The following is a 21,118-nucleotide window of genomic DNA, read 5'->3' as shown; positions in this document are numbered from 1 at the left end:
CCCAGGGGAATGGAAGGGCCCCTCGCCGTGGCCTCCGTGGCCTTCTTGAGCTACCCGCTCAGGTGAGCGGCCCACGCACAGCGGGGACTTCTTTAAGAGGCTTTCTCAAAGGTAGGAGACCCCAGCGCGGTGTCAAGGGCAGATCAGATCTCTGACCCTGTCGTTCCATTTCTCTCTCCACTGTTTCCATGTGTCTCTGAGACCTCCTCTGAGTTCTAAATCTTAAGGTGAGGGCAGGCTTTCAGGGAGGACTCTGAAATATCTGGGGGGAGCAAAGTGAAACCCCAGTGCCCGAGTCCGCAGTGAGCGATCTGCGGCCTCATTCTGCAGCTCAGAGAATGGTCTCAGGGGTCTCTCCCTCCCTCTCTCTGGTCCATCCCACTCAACTGAGCACCAGAGACCCGGGGGCTCACCACTCCTGTGGTCATGAAAAGGAATAAAATGCAATCTTTAAGTCTTAGCCGGGTGCCACCTCTGGGGCCACAGACTGAAAGAATCTGTGTTGCACATATGGGGGAAATTATTATGCTCAAACTTCCCCCAATTCGATTTCAGCATAACATAGAGACAAAATGCCATGTTAAAAACAACATAATGCCCAGGTTACATTCAAGGCTACTGCATCCAGCAAGATCACCTTTTGGAAAATCATCATCTCCTGAAGTGTTAAGTTCACAGGAGCTGCACTCTAGGCAAGGTACAGAGTGCCTTCTCACCTGCTGGGCTGGGAAACTAATTCCCAATTTGGAGCTCTGGACCCCAAAGTCACACACAGAGACCAAGAGGGGAGTTGCGTGTTTTGGCCAGTGAAACAGATAGTAAAGCCATCCCCGCCCCTCCCCCGCGCAGCCACACCTCACAAAGGCTGCATTGCTATTTAAAATTTTAAGGACGAGGTATCAAAATTGAAAAGAAAAATAATCTATTATTTAAAGTCCTGGAAAAGTTGACAAATTTAAAACTGTAAAAGCATTGTAAATTATTTTTGAAGTGCGACGAGGCTTTAAAATTTTTCACTGCAGTAGGGTAAAGATTTAGAAATCAAATCCAGAAGTAAAGAGGTCAGAGATTCACCTCTGATCTGGTCACCGCCAGGGATGGTCATTAAACGGTACAGAATCAATCCCCTTTGGATTTTCGCCATCCGGGTTCAAATTCTTTTCTGGAGAACTATTAAAGTGGGGAAGGAAGTCCGTATTTTAGGAAACTGAGGAAAAGCAGGACTCCCCCTGGTTTGTTGTTAGCTAATGGAAAATGTTTATCCTCCCCTCCCTCACCTCCTAAATTGGAGATGGCTGAACACTGGGATGGAATGGCACTGTTTGTTTTGACTATTGGCATGTTTTTCTGCATTTAACAAAATGCATTACAGCAAATGTCATTACAGCTCACAGCCCTTCAGGCAGCTACGTCCAAGCAGGACTGTTTCTTGATTGCCTCAGTCAGGGTGGGATTCTGAATTAATCGAAAGCCTTTTCTGACACTAGCAGGACAACAGGGGAGTTCCCCCAGTCTTCTGTGATCATCTGTAGATGTCTACACATTTACCCACCTGTGTAACAAAAATAATCAAAACAGGTGGATTTGTGAACACACCTGGTTTTAAAAAATTCGAGAATACAAACACACTGTCCGGACTTTGGGCAGAAAAACAACATGGGTTTATTTTAAGGCAAGTACAACAATTAAGACCACATAAGACAAACACAGGTCAAGTTAAATTTTTAGTGTTTTTTTTTTTCTTTTAGGAATGCTGGGGGAGGAATCTACTATACAACACCATCACACTTTGTAAATAAAAAGTATCAGATACTTGACTTCTTTATCCGCCAACAACAACAAAAAAAATTATTTTCTTGTTTTGTAAAAGACCTACAACTGGGAAAAGAATTATATCTCGTAATTGTACAGGGGGGAAACCCCATAGGTTTTGAATTTTCACTTTGGCAGTTAGAAACGGTCGGGCAAGATGAGAAATTATCCAGTGAACTCAACTTTAAATATTATTAATGGCTCTGAAAAACAACAAAAAAATAGCCTGATTACAAATCCACACATTTGTACAGCACGGTTAGAGAAATTTAAAATTACACACAGCACATACATAATCTATAGAGACCCCCATAGACCTATGGGGTCTCTACAGAGAGTCATTACTGGGTCGCTATGGGATTTGGTCCATAAGTTATATTTTTGAAACCCCGAGTGGAGCAGTGAGCACAGCCATCCTGGAAGGGGAGGGGGATTTTAAAATCATTATTCATTTCGTTGGGCCGCGTCCCTGTACTGGGGCCTCTTGGGATCTCAGAAACGGGGCGGCGAATTAAAGTCACCTGCGCTTCGCAGAGGGCTGAGGCTGGCGCGCGCGCTCTCTCTGCTCCCGGGTCTGCGGAAAAAGCGGTGGGCAAGTTTGGGTTCTTTTTGCGTCTCTGCAGCCTGAACTGTTTGAGAGGGTCGCGTCTGGGAGGCGAAGCCAGAGCGGGCCAGGGCAGAGGAGGGCCGGGGCAGGTCAGTATTTCGTGCAGTCATAGGAATATGGAGCTGCGTGGCGGTAGAGAGAAGGCGTAGATCTGTAGGGCAGCTGACTCGCGTTGCTGCTCACCTGGGGTTCCCCGAGGGTCGAGTTCTCAATCCCCAGCCGGTGGGAGTTGAACATCTCCCTGACGTTAGGGAAAGTCTGCTGCTGGGCTGCGAACGTGTGGCCGGAGAGGTGGTTCAGGTCCCCGCTGTGGTTCAGATACCAGGACGCTGCCTGGGCCGCGGCGGCCCCGGGCTGCGGCGCCGGCTGGGGCTGGGGAGCCGGCGGGGGCGGCGGCGCCTGCGGGTGGTGGTGGCCGTGATGCTGGTGGTGATGGCCGGCGGCGGCGAGCGCGCCCTCCTGGCCGGCGGCGAGGTTGAGGGCGCTCAGGGGCGATGTGGGGCCGCTCGGGTGGTCCGAGAGGGCCTCGTCCAGCGCTGGCGGGACGCACATGTGCGCCGGCCGCTCGGCCCCGGTGTACAGGCTCATGGCGCGCATGCTGCACTGGTAGCCCCCGGCGCCCGCAGCCTCCAGGCCCTGCGCGCACGGCTGGCCGTAGGCAGCGGGCGGCGCGGCGGCGTAGGGCAGAGCCAGCGGCGGCACCACCAGGCCCGCGCGCCCGGCCGCGGGGCTCAGCTCGCCTCCCGGCGGCGACGTTCGCAGCGTCATGATATTCTCCACGCTGAAGCCGGGCAGCCCGTTGGGTGCGCCTGCGTGGTGCTCCGGCAGCGAGCCGTCGGGGGAGCCGGCAGGCGTGGAGGCCGCGCTGCGTGGGCTGCCCTGCAGCGCACTCTCGGGGCTCAGCGTCTCCACCTTGGTGATGACCGGCAGCGCCGGCGACGCCGCCTCGCTCTTGATCACCACCTTCTTCTCGGCCTCCTTGGGGGCGTCCGCTAGTGGGGGGGGGCCGGGGCGCCCTTGGACGCCGCCGGGGGCGGCTCCTTGAGGTGGGCCCGCTCCTCCTTCTCCTTGGGCACGTCCTTCTTCTTGAAGCGCCGCCGGCGCCGGAGGAAGCTGCCGTTCTCGAACATGTTGTAGGAGTCCGGGTCCAGGGTCCAGTAGCTGCCCTTGCCAGGTTTCTTGTCGTCGCGGGGGACCTTGACGAAGCACTCGTTGAGCGAGAGGTTGTGGCGGATGCTGTTCTGCCAGCCCTGCTTGTTCTCCCGGTAGAAGGGAAAGCGATCCATGATGAACTGGTAGATGCCGTTCAGGGTGATCTTCTTCTCGGGCGCGTTCTGGATCGCCATGGTTATGAGCGCGATGTAGCTGTAGGGCGGCTTCACGAGGTCCTTGGGCGCCGCGGGCTGGTGGTGGTGGTAGGGCGCGTAGGAGCGGCCCATGCCCGCGCCGTACTGCTCCGGGTGCCCCGAGTAGACACCCATGGGGCTGGCCATGCCTCCGTAGCTGCCCGCCGCCCGGTAGTAATTCTGCTCGCTCAAGTAGGGCACCACTCCCAGGGCGTTGGGGTCGGACACAGAGTAGCGCGCCTGCATGCTGCGTCCGAGACAGCTAGCCACCGCCTGCGCGCACGGACCGCGAGGAAGGCCCTACCAGAGCGAGCGCGAGCGAGAGAGCGAGAGAGGGAGGAAGGGAGCAGGCGGGGGGAGCCCCGGGCGCCTAGAAGCCTCAGGGGTGAGCTGGAGGAGGCGCCGGGAAGGGGCGCCCGCCTTTGGGCCGGGAAGGGGCGCCCGTTTTCAGCGGACCGCGCGGAGCAGCATCCTGGAGGGCGCGCCCGGGCGAACGCAGCGCCGGCCCCCGCTCGCTCGCCCGCTCGCTCTCGGGACTCGGCGGGTGGCAGCCCGGGCGGGCGGCCGGGGACGGAGCGGAGATGCAGCGCGCGCGGTGGACCAAGGCTGGCCCCTCTGTCCGCGTCAGGAAGGGGAAGGCGGCTCTCCAAGTCCCCCCAGCAAATCGGCAGCCGTGAGGGTCGGAGAGCCGGGGTCCCGAGTGCTACCCTGCCGAGCCCGGAAAAAGAGGCGAAGTCCCTTTTAGGGAATGGGAAAAGTTTCAAAAGTCTTCTTGCTGAAAGCGAGTTTTTACTTTCCTCCGGCCACGCCCCCTCCGGGAACTTTGGACCAATAACCCGGCCGCTGTGGGGACTTGGCACCAATCAGGACGAGGAGCGCCGGAATCCGTCGGCTCTAAGACCCAGCCGCGCAAAACCAGACTTCTGCAGCTCAGTCTCAACTTGAAAAGATTTTTTAAAAAGTTATATCTTATTAAAATTTATTTTATTATCACATTTTGGTTAATGGTCCCACGTGCCCAGGGCAAAAAAAAAAACACAAAATAACCCCGACGCTCCTTCGCAGATAAAAGTCAGTTTGAGATAAAAAATCGAATTGATTAATGTAGTCCAGTATCTCCCCAAAGACCTTGTAAGTAGCAAAGAACCTGGGACTATTTTTCTTATTAATGAGTGATGAGGCAAATAATTAGATTTCCTAATTATCGGGGCCCAGGTGTAATGGCTTCCAAGTAAACGTGCTGGACTGGAATGGAGGAGCCTCCGCTGTATGTTGTCATTATTTAAGCAAATAATTAATAATCAACGGGAAGTTACCAGGTTCAGGGCAGTCAAGAATAACCTATAAAGGTTTTAGAGGCAAATTATAGAAACCGAGTGCCCCTCACCCCAACCTGAGGAGGCAGGCCAAGGCGTCTATAGGGGAAAGGCGAAGTGGGGAAAGTAGCGACATCTTGACAATATAATCCTCTAAATTCGCCGTGGATTCAGTAAATCATCCACGACATCGGGAGCCGTTTTGTGGGGTTTGGGGAAGAGAGTGAAATAATTCTGTTCATTTCCCCCTTTCCCCTCCCGCGTAGACGCTTGCAGCCCACCAACTCCAGCTTCGCAGCGTGTCTCCCTTTTCCCAGAGATAAATTCCCTTTGACAGGCTGACTCCCGCGCTCCCCAAAGATGGGAACAATGCACCAGCCACCCGGCCCCGGGAAAGCCGGGTTCCTCTACGCGCGAGGAGAAACCCGAGCCGCACCCCGCGCCCCGCACTCCGAGCCCTGCACTCCGCGCTCTGCGCTCCGCTGGGGCTTCGCGCTGGACGCGCGTCCGTAGAGCGGGCTCCCGACCGCCACCCCACCGGCTGGAACCCACAACCCTGGGCGCAGCCCTTGCCTCCAGTTCCTGGAGAAGCCCCTTGGGATTCTCCAAGTTAACTTTCTGTATTTCAGTCTTTTCTGTTTGGCTGCTGTTTGATAAGGTGATTTGGGCACTGGGGCTCCGCGAGAGGATGGGGTAAGCGATTGCAAATGGTTAAAGAGACCTCCGGAGATGGTATTATTCGGGATATCGACCTGGAGCGACTCGGAGATCCTCGCCCTTCAAAGCTTTCTCCTTCTCTCTAGGAGTCCCAGAAAGTTTGTTTATTTGTGGACTGAGTATTTATTTCTTCAACACCTCGAATAATCAGGTCCCCCTCCGCTCGCTTCCCTGAAGGGGCAGGACATCTATAAGACGGGCTAAATGCTGGTCAGAATTCTTCTGGAAGTTGTCGGTCCGGTTGGGTAGGGAAGAAGACTTCGGATAAAACTTTTGTATTTCAGGATTCCTTTTCCCCTCCTCACTCTCCCATCAGTTGTTTATTAGATTCCCGGGAAAAGGGTTTGAGAGAATCTACGGACAGTCTTAGTTTTGGGGGAGGTGAATAGAACGCATTGGGGATACTTCATTCATTTTCAATTAACAGAACAAAAGAAAAACATTTATATGCATTATCTTTGAATGGTATTATCTCCTGATAAATTCAAAATCAAAGGGAAAGTACAAAATAGTTTCCTATTACCTCGAATATTCTGCTTCTGAAACATTCGCTGTAATTTTTTATGGGTGCTCTGGGTTTTTTCTCTAACTTGAGTTTTTGGGGGGCAACGAAGTAAAATAAACTGCCCAGTCCTCAGCTCACAGGTGAATGGTTTGAGCGTTCTCCACAACCCTCCAACTCCCACTACAACTTTATTATTTTTTCATACCTCTAGTATTTTCACATCCATAAAAAAAAATACTCTAGCAAAAAGTGTCTTTCTCCTGGAGTACGTGACAGGCAGCCCGAGTTCTCACAGTTTTACTGGAAATGCAAACTATTGATCAAGAAACACTCCTCAGTCTGTAGACTTCCTGGAGGAATATTATTTACTCTGCTTTTACGAGGTACTTTAAAAAAAAAAAGAAAGCCTTATCACTGCACAGGGCAAAAACCAAAATAGCTAAGGACCACGGAAAATAAATCCCAAAATGTCAGTTTCTGCCTGAGTTTATATTTCCAAGGGTGTCCAGGTTTAAACCAATGACATCTGAAAAGAACTAGGCTGAATGGCCTAAATTATTCCCCCCGCCAAAAAAAAAAGTGGGATGGGAGGGGAAAAATCCTTATAATCAAGACAGAAAAGGTGAGAGAGACATTTTCCTTTGCCCCTGGAATTAGGTTTCTTCTCCGCTCGGTAGGACTCCGGGAGAGATGTTTGTTCAGGTTATTAAAACAACACCTTCCACACACCTGGACTTTGCAAAAACCATGTTTCCGATCTTTTCTTTTTCCTGCCAAGGTATTTTGGATTGGGGGCTGCTGATTTCTTCCTTTCTTGACCTTGCTGTCAGTGAGCCGAAAGCCAAATCGGGCCCCAGAGAGCCCTGTGCATTAGTAGAATAATAAGCGACGATAAAGGCAGAAGATATTCAAGTCACTGCCCCACCCCCGGCCCCGCGCCCCACCGCACCGACTCCTTGCCTGGGCGCCGCGGGCTCCTGCACCTGGAGGCGGCTCGGGCGGACCTGTGGTGTTGGCGCCACCTTGAGGCCCATCAGGGAACTACTCTTGAAATAGTGGGGCGGGGTGGGGGGAAGCTCAACCATTCTGGTTACAATGGAGGTGCTGACACCTTATGGATGCACCTTAGTATTGCATGGCAGGAATAAAGTTCAAAATCTCTGAGAGAGAAGGTAAATAAACTGTGCGCGGCGCGTCGATCAAGAAAAAAAACATTTTCCATAGCTTTGCGATGTGTCAAGAACATGATGTGTTGGAAAACAGAAATGTCTTTGAAACTGCTTGGGGAGCAAGAAATCCCCTCTAGAGAGACTCGCTGAGGTTTTAAGCAAATAAAACCTGCGCCTCTTAGGTGTCTACAAGTCTGGCTATATTTTTGCCAGAGCTGTTAACAAATTGCTCTCCTCCGTGTCTTCCCAGGACAGCTGTCTTTCTGCCCGATGTGTGGCGTGAGTTTCAGGGAACTCATCAAAAATGTTTGGGCTGCATGTGTGTGCCTGACATTGGCTTTAACAACCCTTAACTTTAACCAAAGTTAAGGGAGACTTAAAACACCTCTGCAGCCGCTTCTGCTTTTGAGGAACAACAGATTAGACAAGTGAAAGGATTTTTGTGTCTCTCCTCCCTATTTTCAATACATTTCTCTCCTGGGCTCATGAGGTTTTAGGGAAAGGCACCAGCAATGAGAGCAGTCTCAGGCTTCCAAAAGCTACTTGGGATCTTATGAACCCTTGAGTTCATCAGAGCCAATGCTGCTTCTTAGAAATCCATTGCAATCCAGCTCCTAGAAATTTTTTCCAGGACAAAAAGTGTGTCCCTGGCGAAAACTGTCCAAACCACCGTTCACAAATGGTAGCACCATAAACAACAAAATAACAGGGGTAAGGACTATTCTTGGTTAAAAGATTAAAGAAACTGAACAACTAAATGCAATACTTAATCCTAGATGGAGGAAATTATTTTAAAACACTAATAGAGGAGAATACCTGGGGAAGTTTGAATCTCACGTGTGTATTAGGTAATAATCTTTCATCAAGGTTAAAATTCTTGAGTGTGATAATTGTATGTGGTCAAGTAAGAACATGTCTTGTTTTTAAAAGATGCATGTCAAAATATTTAGAGCTGATATTCATCATCTCTGCAACTTTTAAAAGATTCAACCAAGGGGGAGGGTGTGGACAGAGAGGAGAAGGAAAGAGAAAGTTATCTAAAATGTACTAAAATGAGGACAATTGCTGAACCTATGGTATGTAGGCATTCATTGTTTATTGGTCTTGCAATTTCTAAGTTTGAAATTTTTCAAAATTAAAAAAACTTGGGAGAAAACCACCTTTGTTACTCTGGAAATTTAAAAAGGGATGTGACACAGAGCAAACATCTTTCCATGGAAGGAAATTAGGTTTTCCATATTGCAAACACTAATGTGGGGGCCTAATTTGGCCCCCAATGTCCCCTCTCCTTGTGTTCTGGAAGTTTCTGGAAAACAATCTTGAACAACCATGGAGTTTATCACATTAACTTGTGGTTGTTTTAAAAAAACAACAACAACCAAAAGCTGATTGTCTAAGGAGCTTATCTATCTTTATAATTCAAGCATCGCCACAATTAATACCATCAAAATTGCAAGAAATCCAATAGAGTACTGTAGATGTTTCCAAAATAGAATATTAAAGATATACATATGTTTCTTCTTAAAGAGAGTCAATTGCATACCTCTCTCTGCTGCCCGTTTCATGCCAGTTCTATACAGTTGCCCTTATGCATGTTGCTATGCAATTGGTTGGCTTACACAGTGTATCAGTCAGTTGAGGCTGGTGTATGCTGCAGTAACAAACAGCCCAAGTCTCATTGACTTCGTCTTGAGCCAACCCCAGCTGGGTGTCACTCAGGAGCCTGGATTTTCAAAGGCTGCCTCTCCTGTCACCTTGGCAGGGGCAAGAGAGGCAGATTCTGCCCTGGGAATTAAGTGTCCAAGTGACACATGTCACTTCCATTCACAACTCATTGGCCTGAACAGATCATGTGGCCCCAACACACCCCAGGGACGGGAAGTTCAGTCTTCCCTGTGCCCAGGCAGATGGGTGAGCTGACTTTTGTTTAGCAGTCTCACATCTGCCACACATGTCCTACCTCTCCAGGCAGCTGGTGACTCTGTCTTGTTTCTCTCTGCAGCCCCAGTGCCTTGCAGGGTACCTTGGGGCATAGTAGTACACAAGAAGTGTTTATTGAATGAATGTATGACTTTTCCAAGACTTTCCTCCCTAATAAATAAGGGAAAATATAACGCATGCATACTGTGTGCCAAGATGTTCTGCCTGTGACATCTCATTTAATCCTCTTTTGGGGTAGGTCCTGTTAATATCACCATTTTACAGGTGAGGAAACTTAGGTTTAGAGATCTTAAGTAACCACAAATTTTCAGCTACAAGTGAGAGAATCGGGATCTCTTAACCCATTAATTTGCTGCCTCTTTGAGATTAGGGTTAGCGTCTTAGAAATTAGAGTCAACTTAAAAAGTTAAAATACAAACTTCTGTATAAATAAAAATAGTCTATATGGAAACATACGTTTATGTAATTTCATAACTATATATACACAGTCAATAGCGTATGCACGAAGGCATGACTTCTGAACACATGACTCAATGTCTATGAAATTTTAGCTTCTTATACCACCAACTTGCAAGCCTGTAATTAACCGGGTGGGGTAAAAGGATTCATTATCGGAGCCTGCAAGAAGCGACTGCTCTCTGGGAGGTGCAGACAAGGCTTTGATTGTTGGACAGGGCAGGGAGAGAAAGAGGTGAGGAGGCTATATGTTTTTCACCGAATTTGCAGACTGTGGGATGGGTGTTCTGAGCCCCAGGGAATACACCAGACTTGGAATCACCATCCTGCCTTAAAGTGACCACCGGGTCTCACGGTGACGATAAGCAAGGGAGGCCCTAGGGGGCCTGTAAAGGACCGAATGAAGCAGAGCGGCTCCCCAGGGGGAAGGGAATCTTCTAGCTTCTCGGGAGCCAGCCTTTGTTATTAGAATTATTTATTTATTTGTTTAGCACTTTAGGAGGGGTGTGTGTGTGTAGATGATGCAGGGGGAAGTCAGGGAACAGAAAATAAACTGCGGCATTTAACGTTTTTAGGGTCTCACAGGAGAGGGATCGCGGCATGGAGGAACAATCCAGGCCGGCTTCCCGGAAGAGGGGGCCTCTGGGGAATAGAAGAGGAGGTAGCTGTGTTTGAATTGGCAGTGGGCTCCAACAGTCCAGGGGTTGTTCACTCGGTAGCTCCCCAGCGCCCGGCAAACGCACGTCGGAGCAGGGGCTCTATGCTGGCCTGCTCAGAGAACAAACCCTGAGGCCCCACGCCCACCTCCCTTCGCAAGGCCCGCGGAGCCGCACGCGCATGCGCGCCGCAGAACGTTCCCACCAGGCCTCAGCGGCTACGCCACCGCCCCCACCCCCACCCCAGGCCAGTGCGCAGGCGCCTGGAGGGCGCGCACAGGTGTCGTCACTTTGTGCCGGACTCCGCTGGGGGAGCTGTCGCGCACTGACGGCGTCGCCATGGAGCCGAGGGCGGGTGAGGAGCCGCCGGAGGGACCACCTGAGAGACGGGCCGGGGACGCGGAGGGGCCACTGAGAGACGGGCGGGGAGGCGGAGGGGCCGCTGAGAGACGGGCCGGGGACGCGGGGAGGCGGAGGGGCCGCTGAGAGACGGGCGGGGAGGCGGAGGAACCACCTGAGAGACGGGCCGGGGACGCGGAGGGGCCACTGAGAGACGAGCGGGGACGCGGAGGAACCACCTGAGAGACGGGCGGGGACGCGGAGGAACCACCTGAGAGACGGGCCGGGGACGTGGAGGGGCCGCTGAGAGACGGGCGGGGACGCGGAGGAACCCCCTGAGAGACGGGCCGGGGACGCGGAGGGGCCGCTGAGAGACGGGCGGGGACGCGGGGAGTCGGAGGGGCCGCTGAGAGACGGGCGGGGAGGCGGAGGGGCCGCTGAGAGACGGGCCGGGGACGCGGGGAGGCGGAGGGGCCGCTGAGAGACGGGCGGGGACGCGGAGGGGTCCCCGGGGATTGGGCAGACGGGACGTGGGGGGCGGGCGGGGTCTCAGAGGGGTCGGAGGCGGGTGCGGGGTCGAACCTGCGGTCGGTTGCGACCCGGATACCCGACACTGTCGGTGAAGCAGGTGGGAAGAGGAAGGGAGACCATCTTCTGGGTACGTGGTACTGTCCGTGCGCCCCCGTGAGATGTGTCGGCCGTATCACGCCCTCTTTACAGCAGGGGAAACGGCGGCTCACAGCTGCTGGCAGGGGCACGACCGGAAGCCAATTTAACCTAAACGCTGGGGTGCTGCATCACAGACCTCTTAACGGATGGTTTCCGAGACCTCGGCTGTCCCAGGCCCTTCCCTAGGCCTTGGGGAGGCTCGCCCCAGAGCCCCTGAGCTTTGGTTATTGATTGCAGAATTGCCTGGCAAAGGTGTTACGAAGGCTGTTGGTGCCCCAGGGTCTGTTAAAGCCCGGTTCGACAACCCTGAATAAATCCACTCCTCCCTTACTGTCTGGGTAGCGTGGAAACAGCACAGTAAACAGGTGCCGATAGTTCAGTGGGATGGTGACAAAGACCTTTGGAGATGCCAGGAGTGACCTCAGGGCTAGAGGTAGAAGGAACGAGACCCAGGCTGACCTGTTGGGCAGTTACGGAACAGGGTTCATGCATTTCTCACATTAATATATGTCGCGTTTTATTATTGTAATTATTTCCCATGTTTTGGTAACTTTCCAAGGGCAGGAACCTGCCCTTTTATTCTCTCCCTCGCCTTGCAATTAGCCCATTGCTTTCTAAATGGGAGTCACCCGGATGTTTGTGATTTATTGACTCTGGAGCAAGGGCCCCAATGCCTACATCTCTGTGTCCCACACAGCACTGTGCACAGTGTTGGGGATATTATTGGACGTCTGGGTTGTTAGTGACAGTGATAAATGTAGTAGCTTTTTAATAGTTGTGTCGATGTAATGGTTTCTGTTTGAAAAAGCAAGCAGTGAGCGTGCTCTGGGTTCCTCAAGGGGGGAGGGTCCTAAAGGAGGGACGTCTGTCTGTGACCGAGCACTCAGAATGCTTTCTGGGGGAGGTGGCGTCTCAGCTAGGCCTGAAGGGAGAGGAGGGGGAGAACCTGGGAGGGGAGGGGAGGAGAGGAGGTACAAAGGCCTGAAAAAGACAGGGGGACAGGTGTGTGGGGCTAGGTACCGGCGTGGTTGGGCCACTTTTTGAATTCGATGTGAGGGTGACAGGAGATGAGGCTGAAGCAGCCAGGAGAGCTTTGCAGCTCATTCCACACCCTGTGCCAGGGATCCTCGGGGCACTGGAACAGCATGGAGGGGAGACTTCCTGGAGGTGGTGCCGAAGCTGGGCCTTGAAGAGTGAGGGTTTGCCTGAGGGACAGGGAGTAGAACAGACTTTCCAGCAGAGACCAGCAAATGCAGAGCTCCCAGCAGGAAAGAACAAGCCAAGTGCTGGAAACTGCCTGCATGGCCCTAGCCAGGCCAACAGTAGTATAGTCTTGGCCGGCATCTTTGGAGATGCGCGTTCCCTAAGTACACTCGAATCTGCATTCTTGATTTCTGCAGTGGTTCAGAGCACAGCTAGGGTCAAGAGGCACCAGCAGTGTTTGCAGGAAGTCCAGGAAGCTCTGGGGTCTGGCTGTGAAGGGCGTGGTATGGTTGCTTTTCCAAGGGAATCTGTGTCTAGCCTGTGGGCATAAGCAGTGGAAACCTTTGGCTCTGGCCCTTAACGCCTTAAAACTACATGTAGAGGTTTAACAAATCGCTGTAAAATGGGCAAGGGCTGTAAAGGCACACATCGGTAACAAGGTTGGAAACCACCTGTTGCCCATCAGTCTTGAGTAAAATTTGACCTGCCCGCATCGTGGGAAACTGTACCTGCAGAAAAGGATGGGGGTCCTTTTGTATACCATATGGACCAATCTGCAAGATAGTAAGTAAGTAGCAGCAGGGTTCAAAGCAGTGTATGTAGCTGCATGTATAGCACACCCTCTTAGGGAAAGAAGATGAGGGCAAGACTGGAGTGTCTCCAGTGAGAAGCCTGAGATGCCTGGGGAAGAATTCACTAGAACAAATAGGTGCACTGATTGCCTTGGGGGAAGGGACCTGGTACTCGGCAGACAGTGAGGAGAGAGGCTCTTCATTATAGATGCCTTTGTAGTTTAAAACTCCATTTACAAAAGAATTAAGCTTTTAAAATGTAATTTAATTCACAAGATTCAAAGCCACACAATTCGTAAACGTTTATGGTGAGAAGCCAGCTGCCAGCCACGTCCCACCAGCCAGGTTGGTGCCCCCAGCTCTCTGGCTGTGGGGCTGCTCCCTTGTGTCACTTTTGAGCAGCCTCCACTCACGTAGGGGAGACGGAGGACTTGAGAGGTTGAACCTGCCCCTCTCTCCTGCCTGGGTGATGAGAGGTGCCCCATCACACCAAAGTGATTGGAAACGAACTTCTGTACGAGTGCAGGGATATCTTTGTGGACTAAGAAAAACAAAAATTCAGTGAATATTTTAAAATTGTTTATATGAATGTGCTGATTTTATTTTTTCCTGCATAACTGGAAGCTGCTTTTCATAGTTCTCCATTCCAAGAGGGGCACATGGTTGATGCGGATTTTCTTAGGACTCTCCCAATCAAGTCATTAAGGAATATTTGTTGCCTAAAAATCCATTACCAAAGTGAGGTCTAGAATAAAGATTCCCGCAAAAAAAGGGGATTGTAGTTGGTAATCCAAAATAGTAGCTGGGTTACGAATCACTTAGGTCTAAGAGAAGCGAACAGGACTTACAGCAGGAGTGCAGTAATCACAGCTGTCTCGAGACCGATAGACTGAGAGTGAGATCACAGAGCCTTAACTGAGCAGAACTCGTATCTCCACGTTTGGAGTTAGGAATTCTTGGGTCCATGGCTTGGGTTGCGTTTGTTCTCCCGCCGCTGCAGGTTCATAGAACTAGCTTAATTAACACTTGGGTTACACTGAATTTACACTGTGTTTGGACTATAGCAGTTTACTGAGGTGTAAAAACTTATCGCTGACCCTAGTTTTTCGACGTAGGGATCAGAAGCCCTAGGTTCTGTCTGGCGGGGCAGAGCTGGGGGTGCAGCGGGAGCAGGCGGGCCCCGGGCCCCGGGCCTCCTGCACCGTGGGCTTCCTGTCTGTGAGTTCATCAGTCACACCCTTTATTGCCGTAGGTGTTTCCAAACAGGACATTCGTGAGCAGATTTGGGACTACATGGAGTCACGAAATTTAGCTGATTTTCCCCGGCCTGTTCATCACAGGATTCCCAACTTCAAGGTACTGAAGCATTCCTGGAGCGCTCGCAGTGAAAGCAGGACACCCCTAAATGAGTAACAGTAGTAAGACAGTTACCATCCTGCTTCACGGTGGATTTGAACGCGGTGAACAGTGAGCGAGTGGTGTGAAATCCGAGCCAGCTGGCCGGGGTGCTTTTATGCTTTGAGATGTCCTTCATCTTGTTACTTAACCTTCGCTCTCGAGCACCTCTTGCCTCTCTGTGCAGGGTTGGTGGGTGGGTTGCACCTTGCCATGAGGAGGTGCTAAGGCTACTGTCCCCCGTTTGGTACAGAGTGAAATATTTCTCCTGGCTGGAAGCGTTCGATTGTTGTGGTGCCTTTTCACACAGTTGGCTCCTGAGGAGTGACGGGCTCTGAGAGGGAGCCCCAGCCAGCGAGGCTGGCTTCTCAGCCCTTCCTACCTGGCTGCTTCCTTAGACATTTCTCGGGTGACCCCAGACCTGGTCTCACCGTTGGCCCCCGCGCCTGCCTGGGGGAGATGCTGGAGCATCAGGCTGAGGGTGGCCCAGGGTGGTGGCCTCTTAGTAACGTGCACTTGCATTTAAAAACAGGGTGCTTCTCGGGCCGCTGAGCATTTCCCACGTTTGCAGGCGTTCAAAATGGCCAGAACCATTAAAGTCAACCCTGACGCACCCCAGAAAAATGCCCGCTTCTTCGTCCTCGACGTAAGTGCACCTTTGTCTATCTGCCTAACCAGGGCTCTTATCTGGCTTGCCAAAACATCAAAGACCTCGAGGTTTTTGCCAGAACGCAGGAAGTTAAAGTGGACCCTGATAAACCGCTGGAAGGCGTCCGGCTGCTGGCGCTGCAGGTAATCCCATTCCCTGAGCCTGAGCCCTGGCTGCTGAGCGGCCCACCTTCCCCAGGTGGCTGGCAGGCGTGCACAGTCCCACATGTGGAAAGATGGTGCTTCTGACTCCCTCCGGTGCAGAATGCGTCCTTGGAGTTGTTTTTTCCAGGACCGTCCAGAACTCTTTCGTGTCTGTCGGTCAGAAGTCCTGAACATGTCTGAATTCAAAGAGAAAAGACTGTGAAACCGTGACTTTGAGGCATCCCAATTATAGTGTACCTCTCCAGAAGCGAATGATTGCAATATATTTCATTTGCTACATTTGTAATACTGTAATTCTTTGAAACTTGATAACCCATGAGTAAGAGATCTGATAAATGAGTCCCCAAAATATATGAATTAGAACAGTGTTTCTTAACTTAGATATAATAGGCCCCTTTTCAAGAAGAAAAATTCCCCCAGGGTTGCTTCAATTTATTATAATTTAATAAGTATAAACATAAAACTTGGCATAAATTATAATGCTCAGGATCTTATGTGACTGTAAAACCAAAGTAAACATGTAAATTACATATAAACAAAACTATAAAAGCAGTAAAATTCAGACAACAGCACTCATTTAGTGTAATGGCTGATGTTGTTTTGCTGAAACAAAACACCCTTTACAGTGAGTGTAGCGCTGCGTGTGGCAGTGTGGGGTCTGTGGGATTCTGCTGTATGCCACCAGGCCTCGGATGGCGACTCAGTTTCCCTACAACTCCTAAGAATCCTTGATCTGCGGGCACCTTTCATCCTGTGTGGGAAAGTGCATACCTCGGCAGGCAAGGATAGTGATGCATACGGCCGCAGATCACACCTGGGGGCACAGCTTCCCAGGCTTGACCCCAGACTTTCATTCGGTTCTAGAACCTTTTCATAGTAAACGCCCTGATGGAGCTTTGAGATCCCTGGGCCTGAGCACACTGGCTGTAAGTCAGCACCCCTGAGGAGCTTTGAAGACTCTTGCCAGTGTCCGGTTCTGAGTCAGGCTCGAGTGGAACTGGACATTGGGGAGTCTCAGAGCTCCCCAGGGCACTCTGGTATACAGCCAAGGGGTGATCAGAGTAGTGTGCAGTATACCAGGATCTGGAGACTGCAAACAAAATCACCCACCTCTGTCACACTCAAAAGGAGAGTAGCACGTACTCGTTACTTTTGCTGAAATACTCTTCTTGGGGTTGAAAACCTTTATTTAAATAAGCCAAACTGTGATTTTATAGGTCTTTTATTGGTCTCAGGCTGTCATCTCCTGCACAAAAAGTAGAATATGTGATTTTTTACATGAAAGAGTTTATAAATTTTATGATTGCCTCATGGCCCACCCCTGTATAATCTGCAGCGGTGTCCTTGGGCCTTGTTTCTCCAACTTTCTTGCGCATCAGGATTACCGGGTGGGCTTGTTAAAGCAGGTTGCTGGGCCCCACGGGGCTTCTGATCACTTCTGACAGGCGTCCAGGGGCTGCTGATGCTGCTGGCCGGGGACCCCCATTTTGAAAACCCCTGCCCTGGGGCTCGCAGTAGGTATTTGAGAACTAAATAGAAGAAGACGGTTATCAACCCAGGTCAATATAAAATGCTGATTGTAATGAGCACTGATCTCTCAGACTGTGATTTATTGAGCAGCAAACTAGATATAAGTGCTTGATGGGGTAATGTTTTTAATGTGGCTGTGTAATGCCAGCTTCGAGGTAAAACATCCCTGTACCTGGGTAGTGCTTAACGCTGGGAGCAGAGGGCACAGGCAGGTTATGGCTGGAGTTTCCGTGAGAACAGACTGTGTCTGGATTTGCATTGTCCTTTGCACCTGTACGCATTTTGAATGGCAAGTAGAGTTGAGTCAGCGAGCTTCACAACCCCCCTGCCCCTTTATTCTGAGGCGGCTAAGGCAGCTGCTCTAGGTAGAATTGGCCCCTGTGTTATTCACTTGGGTTTGCAAAGCAACTCATCTCCTTGGCGCACACCCCAAAACGCAGGTAATAGTAACTTGCTTCTGTTCCTGCAATGTTAAAAATATACACAAGAAAGTTCCCATCTTAAATTTTGTAATTTATTCATTGTCTTTTCTTTTAAAAGAGCAAAAAAACGTTGTTGGTTCCGACACCACGACTGAGAACGGGGTTGTTTAATAAGATCACACCACCCCCCGGGGCAACTAAAGACATCTTGAGAAAATGTGCCACCTCTCAGGTAAGTTTGAGAAGCAACACCGGCCACAGGGAAGAACCGTTCTCATCTGTGACTTCTGGTGAGTTAGAACAGTGTAAATCTGCCAAGGTGAAATCTGTGTTTAACAAAGCCAAATGAAGAGTGATGTTAAGTATTCAGCAATCTTGTCATTACAGGAGCCAAGCAGAAAAACTGCCTGTAACTCGGTTTTTCTCTTGCACTAAGCTGAGAAATAGTAAATTCCCCCGTTAAAAAAGAAAAGGGAAAGCCAATTTTCTGGTACTCTGACGCCCTCTGGTGTTAACTTTTGATGCTCTTCAGTGTCCTATAGCATTTTCTCAGATGCCACCAGAGCAAATGGGGACACAGGGTAGAATTTCCAAAATATGTTCAATTGGAAATTGCCTTACCAAGTGCTAAAGTAATAATGGCTTTAGTGATTTAGCAATATGATTTTCTTCACTGCCTCACAATGCCATAAAACCAGTGTGTAAATATTACATTAGAGTGCCTTATAATGGAATTTGTCTAGTATTTTATAGATGAAGAAATAGAATTTGGTGACTTTTCAGAGTTCTAGAGTTGACCCCAGGTCATTTGATTCCTAATCCAGTGGGAAGAAGAAATAGGGCATCAGAATATTCCTTTTAAAAAGGGATTTTCCACTTAAGTCTAGTGTATAAAAAGTGAATGCTTTATCGCTATTTATTGATAACCTGTCTTATTGCAAAAATAGAATTTGATGTGGCATATAAAAATACATATAATAAAATAAGATAATAAAACACACGTAGGAAAAAGAACAAAGGGAAAATAAATGTAGAAAAATAAGAGATAACCCTGGCTCTGGTCAGTGTTCAAAGTGCCCACCCCGTGATCCCCTGCAGTTGGCGGTCGTGGCCACAGATCTGAGCCCATACTTCCGAGAGCTGGCAGGGAATGTGATCTGTTATAAGTCGTAGGTTCCGGACAGTAAAAGCAGCCCCTTTCCACGTACTGAGGTCCAGGTCAGACGTGGCCGTGGTGCTGGTGTAGTGGTCTGTGTCACCCTTAACAGCATCCCACTCCCCTCTGAAGGGTGACCGACATGGGGCTCGTTGCCAGGAGGCCCTGTGAAGTGCCAGCACTGGCTGGTCCCGGCCTGGGTAAAGCCAGACCAGCTCTCACAACTGAACTTGCATACAGACTGAACTGTGTTTGGGCTCTGTTGTATCATGAGATACCGGATGGAAATCAGAGATCCAGGGCCATGAACCTCAGAATGACAGAGTGCAGGTAGAGGAAACCAAAGATTTTTGTTTTCTTTGTGGCAGAGGAAAAATGGCAAAGTAGAGAGAGACTCTTAAAGCCACATCTAATGCAGATGCAAATTTAGTACGATTATTATTTAGGTTGCCAAAGCTTAGTGGTGAAATGCTGCCACCGTGCATATCACTGTAGGAGACTGTGATGTAGCCTTACTTCTTGGCAGATAAGACTCTGAGTTTGTCCCTCAGCCCCCTGCTACTGTCACACCCCAGCCACCTGTGTCTGCCATCGTTGTCTTTGTATTTACTCTTTGACTCAGGAGTGTTCTGGTAACCACCCCAGAGGGCAGACAGAAAGGTCTGTTAACTGCCTCATAAGTCTCTCTGCCCATCTGGTGACTCTTGGTTGAATAGAACAGGATTTTGGAGAGTCAGGGTGACTGCTGGTTGCTCACGCTGTGTCTGGTCAGACTGAGCAGGTGAGGCTGAGCCCCCGAGAGAAGAGGGGACCTGACAGACAGGTTACAACACACAAAACCCCAGGCAGGTGCATGCTCCCCAAGGCTGCCAGGCACCAAGCTCACTGAAATGGGCTTGAGGACATGGGCCGTGGGCAAGAGACCTGCCTCCGTGGCCGCTGTGAGCTTAACAAAAGACACGCTTTCCCGCAGTGGGGGCACCGCGGGCCGATGACCGCGGTTTGATGGTTGGGACGCCCCAATCATGGTACCGATCCTATAGGGACTTGTCACGTGCTTGTCGACAGGGCACCGTACCACATCCAGCGACCACTGCTGCCGGGTACTGGGCCGTGCAGCATCCTACTCTAGTTTCCTAGATTTCCCTGGCGCCCATTATCAGAATCATGGCCACAGGAGCCTCCCTGTGCTTCGCACACAGGCCTCCATTAGTTAGCATAAGTGGGTGTGCTTTGGGTGCTTTTTGGTTGAATAATTAATATGTTAGGAGTGATCAGCTGTTCACGCAGAGAGAGGCCTCCAGTGTTTCACAGTGAACTAATATGTCACACACACTTAATGGCCATGTCTTACGTGCTAGACGCTTTACCTGCGCTCTGTCATTTCATTCCAACGTGCCGGACGAGGCAGGGCTCGTGTCCCTGTCTTACAGAGGAAGAGACTGAAGCTCAGAGAGTTTCCTCCTGTTGAGGCCACAGAGGAGAGGGATCTGGACCCAGTTCTTTGTGACTCCCGAGCCTGTGTTGTAATCACTGTGCTGTCCTGCCTCTTGGAGGAAAATGATTTGTTGAATATTATGAAATGAATATCCTGGTCGTTGTGCTATCAGTTCCTCCTGATGTCTTTGCTGGGGAAGAATGTGGGGAATTGTCTTAAAATGGTTCGGATCCGTGGTTTTCCTGAGCTGCCGCTTCCGTGATGCTGCGTGTTTGCTGTGGGATGGTGCACGTGCTTGCTTCCCTCGGGAGGTTGTTCAGACCCTGAGCGCATCTCCCCGTGGGTTATGAGACGGGTGGTCTCTCTGCCAGGGAGCTCTCAGGCCGCGTGTCTGTCCGCAGGGCGTGAGGAACTACAGCACTCCCGTGGGCTTGGATTCCAGGGTCCTTGTGGACTTAGTGGTGGTGGGGTCCGTGGCTGTTTCTGAAAAAGGTAAGATTAAGAACAGAAACTCTCGGATGTGACCACTTACCCTGCAGCCTGATGTTCCCCCAGCGCTCCGGTCACCTTTCAGACATTGATGGTGAGTAATTTCAGCTTTCTGGACGCGTGCTTGGCCTGCATAACCACTGCATCTATCACTCATTTTGAAGAATTAACTCGGTCCCTCCCACTCTCAGCCCCACTCAACACCTTTACAGCATTTTCACTTTTCATAACAGGAAAAATAAAGTGAGATAATCTCTCTTCAGGTGGTGAAAGATTTCCCCTCTGTTCTTAAGTTAACTGGAACTGGAGCTGAATTTATTTGCAGTGCGTCAGTAAATAGTTGGTTTTGGAGAGCCTCCAGTCAGTGGAGAAACGTTGGGTTCTGAAGCTCCTTTTTGTTGTGAAGCAGCAGCCTCCTGGACGGGGCGGGGTGTCCTGAGCCTGCCTGTGGGGCCTGGAGCTTTACCCCGCAGGCCTGTGAGCAGGGACAGGGCAGGTCGCCATGCCAGCCTCTGCCCTGGGCTGAGCCACCCTCAGCACTCGTCTCGGGGGTTCCCGAGGGCCTCT

At 50.6% G+C, this 21,118-nt stretch overlaps 2 protein-coding genes across 8 annotated transcripts in view; one reads left to right on the top strand and one right to left on the bottom strand.

The window, feature by feature from the left end:
• MTHFSD (methenyltetrahydrofolate synthetase domain containing) overlaps positions 1-21,118 on the top strand; it is a 31,535-nt gene continuing 10,417 nt past the window's right edge. Inside the window, exons 1-5 of one of the 7 annotated variants that reach the window (XM_036833091.1) lie at positions 1-111; positions 14,561-14,664; positions 15,236-15,349; positions 17,587-17,700; positions 20,464-20,554. In XM_036833091.1, the coding sequence (XP_036688986.1) occupies positions 14,602-14,664; positions 15,236-15,349; positions 17,587-17,700; positions 20,464-20,554 (382 nt within the window). In that variant the 5' untranslated portion in view covers positions 1-111; positions 14,561-14,601. Of the gene's footprint in view, positions 112-10,804; positions 10,881-11,422; positions 11,523-12,508; positions 13,305-14,560; positions 14,665-15,235; positions 15,350-15,381; positions 15,496-17,586; positions 17,701-20,463; positions 20,555-21,118 lie in introns of those variants that run through there. The other 6 variants (XM_036833088.1, XM_036833089.1, XM_036833087.1 and 3 more) reach the window with 6 other exon arrangements.
• Positions 2,324-4,517, bottom strand: FOXC2 (forkhead box C2). The gene is given in 2 exon segments (XM_036833086.1): positions 2,324-3,414; positions 3,417-4,517. Coding segments are annotated over 2 exon segments (1,500 nt in total). The 5' UTR covers positions 4,012-4,517; the 3' UTR covers positions 2,324-2,509.

This window comes from Balaenoptera musculus, chromosome 19 (genome assembly GCF_009873245.2).
Source record: "Balaenoptera musculus isolate JJ_BM4_2016_0621 chromosome 19, mBalMus1.pri.v3, whole genome shotgun sequence".
In the NCBI taxonomy this organism is placed as follows: domain Eukaryota; kingdom Metazoa; phylum Chordata; class Mammalia; order Artiodactyla; family Balaenopteridae; genus Balaenoptera; species Balaenoptera musculus.
Note: the sequence above shows the minus strand (reverse complement) of the source record. Positions and strands in the feature narration are given on the sequence as shown.